The 11277-nt window shown below is 35.8% G+C and overlaps 2 protein-coding genes across 3 annotated transcripts; one reads left to right on the forward strand and one right to left on the reverse strand.

Annotated features, from left to right (window-relative positions):
• Window positions 1-66: 66 nt before the first annotated feature.
• On the forward strand, window positions 67-4505 carry LOC105976954 (uncharacterized). 2 transcript variants are annotated; one of them, XM_013002224.2, is made up of 4 exons: window positions 67-512; window positions 2512-2667; window positions 2779-2903; window positions 3010-4505. In XM_013002224.2, exons 1-4 carry the CDS (start codon window positions 453-455, stop codon window positions 4358-4360), a joined length of 1692 nt encoding a protein of 563 aa, XP_012857678.2. In that variant the 5' UTR covers window positions 67-452; the 3' UTR covers window positions 4361-4505. The 2 variants fall into 2 exon arrangements, with proteins under 2 accessions (XP_012857678.2, XP_088678024.1); XM_088821898.1 differs by having other exon boundaries at window positions 446-507.
• A 226-nt stretch (window positions 4506-4731) lies between these two features.
• Window positions 4732-6312, reverse strand: PIN1AT (peptidylprolyl cis/trans isomerase, NIMA-interacting 1). Its single transcript, XM_013002225.2, has 2 exons — window positions 5813-6312; window positions 4732-5158 (listed from the first exon to the last, which is right to left on the reverse strand). The coding sequence occupies exons 1-2, from the start codon at window positions 6045-6047 to the stop codon at window positions 5034-5036; spliced, it is 360 nt and encodes a 119-aa protein (XP_012857679.2). The 5' UTR covers window positions 6048-6312; the 3' UTR covers window positions 4732-5033.
• Between the last annotated feature and the right edge of the window lie 4965 nt (window positions 6313-11277).

Consider the following 11277-nt stretch of genomic DNA (forward strand, 5'->3'; position numbering starts at 1 on the left):
TAACATTCATCATGTTTTTAATCACAGTATTAAATATCTCATCCCACCCTTATTATCATGTCAATCAAACCAAAGAGGCCCAGAAGGTATACCAAAATCATAATTTAGCAGACCATATCAATAGTGGTACCAAACCGAGTCCTACTAATCCTGGGCAGTCCAAGAGACAAGCGCGTGAACCCAATCGACACCCCGTTGCTGAGCTGTTAAAACGACATGGAAAGAAAATCTCTTACCAAAATTGCCGCAGGCACACGCACATACAATCATCGCCTGTGTAGGGTTTCGAGCAACCTGAATTTTGAAGTATTTAGTTTTTGTTGTTTCGAAAAATCACCTGGAGCGGCGCCTGAAAACTCTTCAAGTACTTGCGATCATCACCGTAATTAATTGTAATTTTGGAGCAGGAAAATTGTTTAATTGAATAAGATAAACCTCGCATCATCGTAAAAATGAGGGACTCCGGAAAAAGGGTTAAGCTTTCGCAGGCGCCTGTGTCCAACATACGTAAGGTATATAGCTGCATTCTCTTTCTTAAGTTCGATTTTGATTTTTGTTTTGTTTTGTGAATTCATCTCTTACTTTGAGTTTTGATTTTTGTTCTGTTTCCTCTGATCCTTTATTACTAGATTTTCATGTTTTTGTTTATGACAAAATTAAAACATGTTATAAATTTAAATGAAAAGAAAAGAGCATAAATAAGAATTCTCTGTATCTTTTGGTCTTCAATTGTGTAGTGATCCTGTGAAAAAAATGCATCAAATCTTTTGGTTGTTTGTGGTGGATAAATGAGAATAAAGATGGTTGTTTTAAGATTCATATCAAAGATAAAACAAGAACACGCACATGCATAAACTATGCATAAATGATCACATTTATTACAAGTGTACGTCTTCGCGTATTTGCTTGTAGTATTTATCGCATACTAGCGCGTGGCATAATACGTCAAGAGTTTCTTAAAGCTAAGAAGGGATAAAATATGCCAACATTGCACTCAGTTCATATATCTGGCAGCATTTCGTTCTATTTATAAGTAAATAATTAACTCAAGATGATGTCGCAGTGACTGAAGAAAAAAAAGAAAGAAGAGAAAATAGAGCACATATTTTATATTTAGGTGGTAGAGTACTTGGTTAGGTTTTCCTATAGTTTTTGAATATTCAGTGTTGAGTTTTGAATATTTAGTACACATTTAATTGGCCATTATGAATATTAAGGTTAGTGAGTACGTCCTAGTTTGTTAAGTTGTAAACGATGATTATGGAAATCAAAATTTTAATGCTCCAACTTAACAACCTATGACCTAAATATCACGAAAGAAGTTTATTGTTTCTTTCTCTTTTAAGCTGTAAGATTTCAGCTAGCTATCAGACATTATATTTATGAAGTGACTTTTAGCAAAATACCATTTTGCGTTAGAAGCTCAATTTCACTTACCTCTGATTAAAAAAAAATCTTTCCGTTACTACCCATGCGTGACAACTGTATTAACTATGAGATACTTGATATGAAATTGTTGGTCTCATTGATTATTTCTTACAATTTCATGTCCACTCAATTCTTTAATGTTCATACGTCGTTAGACAAAGTCTTACCTTGATATGAAATTTCTAACCAGTTATTGCGTTGTAGTTGCTAAAGAGGTTTTCATAAGTGCAATATTCTTGTCTAATTACAGTCCTGTATATTATAATTCTTGTATCTAGTGTGTTCAGATAAAATTTATCTGGTTTACAGGTCTTTGACATGTTCGTTTAGTTTTGAGTAGTAGTGTATGTCTTATATCTTTTAGTGAATGGCTAAGAAAAATCTAACATTGTGAAAGAAGGTTACTGTCGTGGTTTATTCTGTTGATATAAGTGTTTGGATGTAGAGATGCAAGGGTTTTGAATTTACTCTAACTTTGGGTTTTTCCGCTTCCGTTTTGTGTTTGTTGGGCCTTAAGTGGAGCACGAGATGAGGTTGTGGATATGAGTTTCCTCTCTATAAATTGTAGTCATTCGTTTCTCTTTTTGTAAATATCGGGTGTTTTTTATTGCTCAAGTGGCAAATCGAGTTACCTCTCCTTATTTTCTGATGCATGTCTAGTGCAATTGGGTTGTCGATTTTATCTTCTTAGGTGCATCAATTGTGGTGTTCTATTTTCAATTTTGTGAAGATTTAGTGTGGGAGCTTGGTTTAATCAGGTTTGGGCCTTTTGGGGATTTAGATTAATGTCACGACCAACTTAACAGTTTTCAGTATTGTCTGGCATATAACGTGGTTTTGTATTTCATTAGGATATAAACGTGGTCAGGTTGAGAAAATGCCAAATTTAACTCGTATGTCTGCGTGGATTTTTGACTCATTAATTGTTCTTGATGTTCTGTTAGTTGAAAAATTAGTTCATTTTGATCATATATTTGTTTTAAAATGGAAAAAGGTGGGGCAATCAAGTTTTTATGTTATTTCCTTGCAATCTATGTCTAGTCTGTAATATATAAAGATGTATTGTTTTCTTAAATGAATCAGGTAAAGAGCAATGCAACAGAAAAACACTCTTCAGAAGTGCATGTTAAACCAAAGATGTCAATTAATCATCTTGCTTGGTACGTTGCATTAAATTCAAAGCCATCGGAACAGAAGAATTCACGAATTCCCCAGATCAAATGGAAATGCCCTCCCAAAGTAAGTTGCATTGAAATGCTATTTTTAGTCTTATCTTAATAATTAGTGATAGGCGTCGTGTCTCATCCGATATGACATGCTAACTTTTATTTATTTATTTTATTTGAATAGTTTTATTTAAATACAAGCTGGTATGTTGCTGCTGGAGAGGGAAGCCAGGAAGCAGAGGCTCAAAAGTTTAGGGAAATAACTGTGCAAGAAATTGTTTATCCTAATCTCTCTAAAGTACCTTCCAGGTACGTTATATGTGCAATAAATGTTCAGTTTTTGGACTTTTTTTCCTTTTTCAACTCGTCCGATCCACCTTTTTTTTTTCCTTCAATTTTCTTGTTGCCCTTATAGTTCACCGGATATGGAAGGAGGTGCAAACACGGATGATAGTGAGATACCGATAATCCCAATCATTCCCATTGAAGCAGAAGCAGGAGAAGCAGAAAATCCATTAGGTACATCACCACTAGTAGAAAATTGCATCGAATCACAACCCCCGAAAGGTCATGACAAATCTTGTGCCGACATATTACAACATGGTCTAGAAAGGGTTGGTACGGAAGTTGCTACTGCTGCTACAATCATGCCAACTGAAGAACAGATGGTTGAACATGTAACTCCACCACCTGTACCAGAAGAAGAAGAAGCAAATACACCATCCTCTGTTTTACCAAGCTTGGCACCTGATGACAAACTACCCGATGGATCAACGGAGGCATTGAGTACGTTGCTCACTTCCAATTCCAGCCCACAAAAAGATAATCAATCTCCTTCGTTGCCTTGCAGTGAAGTCCAAAAAGCAATCAACAAACCAGCAAATAAACAAGGTGATATCCATTCTGCTAGTGAACCAATATGGAAATCAAGAAAGCTGAGTCCCTTAGCAAGATTTTCAAATTCCGTTGTGCCTCCTAACTCGAGACCCAATGAAGAAACCAGATTGGTCGACCAATACACACTACCACCTGGTGTTATTGCTCAGGTAAGACCTCTAATAATGCCTTGCAACTTTAGAACGGGCGAAGAATCGATCGAGGAATTGATGGAGCGATATGCACCACCACCACGTCGTATTGCTCAGGTAAACCAGGTAAGGCATTGCAATTTGAGACCCCAGGAAGAAACAATTGAGCAATTGATTGCAAAATATGGACCAGCACCACATGGTGTTGGTGGGTATGTGCTGCCTCTTAATCCTTCACCGAATATGGGAGGGATTAAGAGAATGATTGATGAATATGGAGTAGCGGATCATGGATGGAGAAATACATCAAATCTTCATGCCTTTCCCAATATGTTGGAGTCGAATTTCAATGCAAATGGTAATTTTCAATTTCCCCTATATCCCCACCTCAGTACTCCCCCCCCTCCACCGGACTTGCACTACAAGTCCACAATCCAGCAACATGGAGAAAGAAGGCACGATAGTCGTCACTTTAGCGAGCCTAGAGGTCATTATTACATGCAAGGACTAGAATTGGGACATAACAGAACCACATCAATTGAAACAAATAAAAAACACGAGAAGAAGGCTTGCATGTATTTCAATAGTCCAAAAGGATGTCGGAATGGTTACAATTGCCTATACGAGCATGACATGTCTAAGCATTCGAGGGATGGTGGGAGTGTTGATGTTCCAGTAGCAAAGAGGATCAAGTGTACACTTCGTGGCCCGGAAAATTGTGCCGGACGGAATTGGTAGCAAACATTTTTGTTTTTGTTTTTTTTTTTTTTTTTTTTTGTTTTTTATACTGGAAATACACATTGAACTCATCCCTAAAAACGGAGTTTACAAAATTTTGATACTTGACAATCCTTCATTAAATACAACACAAAGACCAAACAAACTATTTTTTCTTTCAATAGTTTGTGCTAATTTGCAAGAATTCCAGGCACTTCAGAAAGAATGTTAAATTAATGGAATTTTGATGAAATTTTTGCTGCATTAGTTCTCTCATTTTTGAGGAGATCAAATTCGAAAGAAAAACAAACATTTTATGGGATATACGAGATCCGATATGAAGTGTAATCATAGTATGTAAAAGAAAAAAGATGAGATAAACTACATGACAATGACAAAATTTGTCTAATCATAGACTTGAAAGAAATTGATAGTAAAATTGTCCTGTGACACACACACGACACACACACACACGCACAGGGAGGGAGGGAGGGAGAGAACAGTATGAAATATTAAAATTGGAGCCATAAGTAAGCATTACAGACCGGGTGCTAATAATGCCCTCAATCAGAAGGAGAAGTTGTAGCGTTTAAGTTGTAATGTCTGGCTTGATTTATGTGAATTAACCATCCAGGAATAGAAATAGAAATAGAAGAGGTGTTTGTGTGGGTGTGAAATGGTGAGAATAAATGAATTAGGCTGTTCTCAAAATGATATGAACTCCACTCTCGGTGTCAACAATCTCACTTATCTCTCCAACCTTTAGTGCAAAAGCTGCTTCTTCAAAAGGCTTTTGCATTTGCCCCCTTCCAAATGGACCTGCATTTTTTTTGCATTTTCCCAAATATCAGTCAGTATATTTCAACAATCACTCCATATTTCTCCCAACAACATAAACAACAAACTAAATTCCACATAAAGAGCATTGAAGTAAGCGCATCTCATTCACAAATTTTTCGACAGCTAGATCAAAATGTGTAGAAAACATTACATCAAGGATTCAATCATGTTTATATGAAATACGGGTTTACATTTATGCAAATTTTATTGAACAAGAACCAAGGTTACTCGATGCATACCGATTCCTTCCTTATTTAAAAAAAAAAAAAACAACAAAAACCTAGAATTCCCTTATGCTCATGAAGAAATATTCACAACCACGCACAAAATTCAATGAATGAATATAACTGCATGAGGAAAATAGTAATTTCTTAAGGGATCCAATAAGCTTCAATCTTCTCCTAATAAATTTTGATGAATCATAAAATCATAATTACACATTCCTATCAAATTCCCAAAGTAGATATATCATATCATATAATTAGTGGAAGAATTGACAGCATCTTTAAAGGAATCCCCTGTAAAAATTAATTAATTAATTAATTAAACAAGATCGCAAAAATCACACATAGTTATAAAGTAAAAGCGTCCAAGGGTTTAGAGATGATGCAAATTAAAGAATTGGGAACGGACCGAGATCGCCGCCGCGTTTGGCGGAGCTGCAGTGGGAGTGCTGGGCGGCGAGGTCCTTGAAAGAGGCATCGCCAGACTGGATGTCGCGGCGGAGATCCTGTAGCTGAGAAACGGCTTCTTCGCGAGTGGTGGCGGAGATAACGCGGCCGTCGGGGTCCTTCCACGAGGACTTACGGCGGGAGCCCTGGTGCTTAATCAGAATGTGGGAAGCCTTCACCTTCTCCGACGAGGACATTTTCGTCTTTTTACTGCTGCTGCTGCTTTCCTTGTGCTTGTGCTTGTCCTTGTCCGTGTGGTGGTGGTGGTGGTGGTGGTGGCGGTGGTCGGCTTGATCCGCCGACTTCTTTCTCTTCCGATCGGACTCTATTTTTGCAGATTCAAGGGTTTCTACTTTTGCTTCAGCTGCGATTCCAATGCTCACTGTTGCACAATAATGCTATCTTTCACTACTATTAATATTCCTTTTTTTCCTTTTAATTTTCCTTTGTATTTTTTACAATGGAAACATAAAGTAGGGGGACAACTATTTTAAATCCGAACTTTTGCTTACTTGAATACTACCAAGTTTAAAATCAAAATTGAGTACATATTTATCAGTTTTTTCTTACTTTAATACCAAAATAAAAAGAAAAGTACAAAAACACCCTTTCATATAAAATATCAATTATATCAATTTTTTTTAGAAATTACCTATTCAAAAACCAAAAAAAAAAAAAAATACCCTTTGTTGTAAAAACAAAAAAACCTCCACCATTTCTTCTCCTCTCCAACCCTCACCGCCGCCGCCGCCGCCGCCGCCGCCGCCGAACGCCACCGTACGTGCTCGTAACTGCCGCGACAACCCAATTAAACCCTATCTTTTTCATCTTCTTAAATCCTCCAAAACATCTCCAAATTCAAAAAATCAAAACCTCACAAAACTTATAAAATGTAGTTATAAGACAATAATATGGTAGTATATGTGGAAAGAGAAGCCATTAAGGTAAGTATCGATGTTTTTTTCGAGCTTCGAAGTCGATTTTGAAGTTTTTTTTTTTGAAACCCGTCGGCAATTTTCGACACATACACTACCATATTAAGGGTTTGTTGTGAGATTTTTTAGAAGGGTTTGTTGTGAGGAAGATTTTTTAGAAGGGTTTTTGGGGAGGGAGAAGAAGGAGGTGGAGAAGGAGGGAAATGGTTTTTTTTGAGTTTTTGATTATTTGGTATTTAAGAAAGAAAAATAGTATTTGTAATATTTTTTTGGTTTTAATTTCATTAAGGGTATTAAAGTAATTTACAATTAATTATTATTTTTTATTTTTTTGGTATTCAAGTAAGCAAAAGTTGGGATTTGAAATAGTGATCCCCATAAAGTAGTTGATTGTGACGACCCTATAATTTTAGGGCCAAAATCCCCTACACTCGGTTTATTTGATGTCCAATTCTTTGAAATATATCGGGTGATTATTAAATGTTGAACTATATATAATCAAACACAATCATGTATATGTGTATTTAGTGGAAATTTATTTCACCACGTCACTAGTTAATAATCACCCGATGTATTTTATCGGATGTAGCATCTAAATAGCCCATTCACTCATTGGTGAGGTTGATAGTGGAAACAAAATTTTCGATTTTCGTCAAATTTTGGCCCTTAGGAGGATATAGGCTTAATCCCACTTTGCAACTTTAAACTGGAGCAATTTGGCACTTTACACCCTTGAAAAATAATAATAGCACTTTACCCCCTTAAAACACAATAAATACATCACAATTCACCATGAGTTGAATGATAAAGACAATTTCATTTTTTATTAGTTATTTTCATTTTTAGGGTGCAAAATAAGAAATTAAATTGTTATTTTCTTCAACCTCCAACCTAATTTCGAGCGAAACCAAGTGAGAAATAATAAAAATCACACCGGATAATTTGAAAAGCTATATTTTCTTACAAAATAAAATAACATAAACTTTTAAATTATTCGATTGATGGATTTTTTTTATTTTAAATATTAGGTAGAAATATTTGGAAGAAGATATCATTTTTCAAATTACTTGATAACGAAATAGCTTAACGATTTTTTATTATTATTTCATAAAATATCTTTTTGTGATAAAAAGTATAATTTTTAAATATGTTGAGGAGATGTATTATTATTTTTGCAATTTTATAGTTTCAAAATGATTGATAAATAAAAAAATTGATTTCACATTTGTCCTCTTAAAAAAATGGCACTAAAAATATTAAATCACTTTTTATCTTTAAACATTCATTCGGGTCAAGGTGCATTATGCATAATTTGTTGTGTTTCGAAGGGGCGAAGTGCTATTAATTTGTTCGAGGGTGCAAAGTGATAAAATAGTATATTTAAAGAGTGCAAAGTGATATTAAGCTAAGGATATGTCGTGTATTAAAAAGAAAATATAAAAAAATATGTATAACTTTTCTACCTGCAAGGAGTGGTCTACTTGGTGTAGCAAGAGATTTATTATACTTGAGTTCAAATCTTCGTATTGTTTGCATTCTATTGCATTAGAGCAAAATTCATCAAATGTATTTCAAATGGTCGGGAGTTCTAGTTTTCATTTCCCTTGTATCTTTTAGAATGTCCTATCATTTTTAAAGAATTTTCGGCGAAAGGTCCTTAGTTCCTCCAAGGAGGAAGAAAAACGGGTAATTTACAAGATATCATCAATTCAATTTATAAAATAATTCACCTTATTGGTGTGAGAAAGATCCACGATTACTAAAATCTCCCTGCACTTCTGTTGTCACCGCACTTCTGTTGTCACCTTACATTGTTCCCTTTACATTGTGAATTTTGATGGAATCTTTTTGATTATGTGAAATATTTATCAAAACATACCAATTTTACTCTCAAATAATATTTCATGACGAGGTAATTGTAGTATTTTTTTAATTTTTATTTTTGAATAAAGTATGATTGATTTGTACAAGACATTGTGAATAAGAAGGTTTATTGTAATTTCCATTACTTAAAAGGGCATTAGTAGTGATGTATTGAGTTTTTGACCGTATTACGGGCAAGGTAATAAAAATTGGAAATCGGGTCGGAGGCAGCCAATCCCCGTGACAAACAAAATTAATAACAACATAAGTCAACATGTTGAATTAATAAAGTCAAAATTATTAGACGATCATTAGCAAACCTACATGTCCGCTCAAAACTTGGTAAGAAGCATGTTTCTCAAAATTTGGCACTAGCTCACGAATTTGTGGACCTGTTGGGATCGCAAGTGCCGTTTGGCGACAGGACCCACATACTTCAGTAGTCGATCGGACCGGTGGAGCTAGTAGAACCGCCAGTGAATCCTATCAGGAAAATTGAGCAGCATCAATAGAAGGTGGTCGTATATGATGGCGCGGTGGAGCATGAGGAGGATGGGCTATAGCCTTCGTCTTGCGCACAGAAGCAGTTTGGCGCACACGAGGGTTCTCTGCTAAAAAAATAACTAAACAATAAATACCCTACCAAAAGACATTCACCAACAATTAATTATTTTGTCAACACTAAATTACTTCCATTACTTGAGTCAAATTATACCAAAAAATAAAAGTTCTGACCGAAACATGCTAGTAACTTACAGATTTAAACTAAAAAAATTGGAATACAGAGGAATGCAGGTAAACACTAAAATGTCAAAAAGAAAAAGACAATGACATTAAAAAAGAAAGTTAAACAGAAGAATATCGACATCCAGAGATTGAGTATAACAGTCAAAGAACGACAATAAGATGTTTTTTTTTATCTTCACTCAACATCAGCAAGATGTTGACAAAAGCTGATGAAACTTGACATGTTGATCTGTCGGCCAAGAAAACGACATGCAAATGTCGATCCACCCTACAAAAAAGCGACATTTGCAGCTCGAATTTTTGGGATCGACCATTTTCGGACAATGCATCCATTAAGCCACTAAAACAACGATTCTCCAACATAATGAATCAGATACATGCTCGTGGAGGCTTGTTAATAATATTTCACTACAAGAAAACTAGGTTTTAATAGAATATTTTTATAGCGTTTTGTTAATAAATGCTATAATTAGTTAAAAATTAGGAAAAAGCTATAACACATCGCACACGAGATTTTAAGCGTTTCTCTAAAATTTATTGAAGTCCAAATTTTCTCACCGCTCGTCTATGGTGCACAGACACGGATACGTGGACACGGCGATACGCGGATACGGACACGGTGATACGGCATTTCCAAAAAATTAGGATACGGACACGTGGGGGATACGCGTAAATATAAAAAATATAGGGGTATATTTATAAATAATAAAAATATAGGGGTACATTTATAAATTGTAAAAAATATGTATAAGTCGTCATCTCATAAGAAAACCACTCGCCCTTGTTGCTCGTGTTCTTGATCATCGTCGCATGCTAGACTTTTGGAGTTTCGGGTGGACTCATAAAGAAAACAATGGAAAAGTGTATTAGAGAGAAAATAAAATGCGCATTCTTTTTTATTAGAGCTTTCTCTTACAACATAAGAGAAGTGTCCCAACTTTTTTAAAATTGTGGACACTGCCCGATACGGGTGTCCTACTTTTAGCAAAATTATGACACGGCCCGATACGGGTGTCCGAGAAGTGTCCGGGAGTGTCCGAGTGTCCAGGTATCGGGTACGGGGACTCTTCACCTTCTAGAAGTGTCCGTGCAGCATAGCCGCTCGTCTCTATCGTCCAATTATTCAGACTCCAAAAATCGTTCACTTTCCAGACCTCCACTTCTCTCCAACATCGGCCTTCGATTTGCCGTTTTTCTGATGTGCTCTCTTGTCGGCGCCTTGAATCCCGTCCTATGACGTTTCTGATCAACCATTTCTCTTTTACCCGCTCTCTCTTCACTGACCGGCACCATCTTGCCAGCTTTCTGCTACTTCCAGCCATGTCCGGTAACTCCGACTTTGTATTTCTATATTATCTCGATTTCAGAAAGCCCTAGTTCTTTTTTCTTTTTTTTCTTTCTTTCTCTTTTTTTTAGGAAGTAAGAAAAAAACCACCATTAAGGTTTTCTTCACGAGTCAAAGTTTCAATATAACCTGGGAATTAATGTTTCGATATAACCTGGGAAAATCCCCATAACTCCATATTACTAGAAAACAAAAACTTGTTAACCAAAAAATTGACAAACTACCTACGTCCAAGAGCTTAACTAGGATTGGGTGGGGGGGGGGGGGGGGGGGTGGTTTGGCACGTTATGTTTTTAGCTAAAAATGGACATTTAACTCACCGGTGCACCAATTTAGTACTTTTAGTAAGTACAAGTATGAATGTGTATTTTTTTTTGTTTGGGGGCAAAACGCAAAACCGGCCAAAGTACAGGGGGCAAAATGCACTTAACCCCTATTTTAAATAAAATTTATGAATATTTACTTATTTTTTAATCTTATACCAATACCTCTAAATAAAACTGGGACGTTGTTCTGAATCCATAGCATATCAAATGC

Source organism: Erythranthe guttata, chromosome 8 (assembly GCF_056151865.1).
Source record: "Erythranthe guttata isolate IM_541 chromosome 8, IM_541, whole genome shotgun sequence".
Classification (NCBI taxonomy): domain Eukaryota; kingdom Viridiplantae; phylum Streptophyta; class Magnoliopsida; order Lamiales; family Phrymaceae; genus Erythranthe; species Erythranthe guttata.

Bases quoted from the DNA above. Each gene is read 5' to 3' on its own strand.
- LOC105976954 (XM_013002224.2), top strand. From the start codon at position 453: ATGAGGGACTCCGGAAAAAGGGTTAAGCTTTCGCAGGCGCCTGTGTCC. The intron at 2,668-2,778 runs GTAAGTTGCATT...TTATTTGAATAG, and splicing joins AATGGAAATGCCCTCCCAAA to TTTTATTTAAATACAAGCTG. The intron at 2,904-3,009 runs GTACGTTATATG...TTGCCCTTATAG, and splicing joins CTCTCTAAAGTACCTTCCAG to TTCACCGGATATGGAAGGAG.
- PIN1AT (XM_013002225.2), bottom strand. From the start codon at position 6,047: ATGTCCTCGTCGGAGAAGGTGAAGGCTTCCCACATTCTGATTAAGCAC. The intron at 5,159-5,812 runs GTCCGTTCCCAA...AAAAAAATGCAG, and splicing joins CAAACGCGGCGGCGATCTCG to GTCCATTTGGAAGGGGGCAA.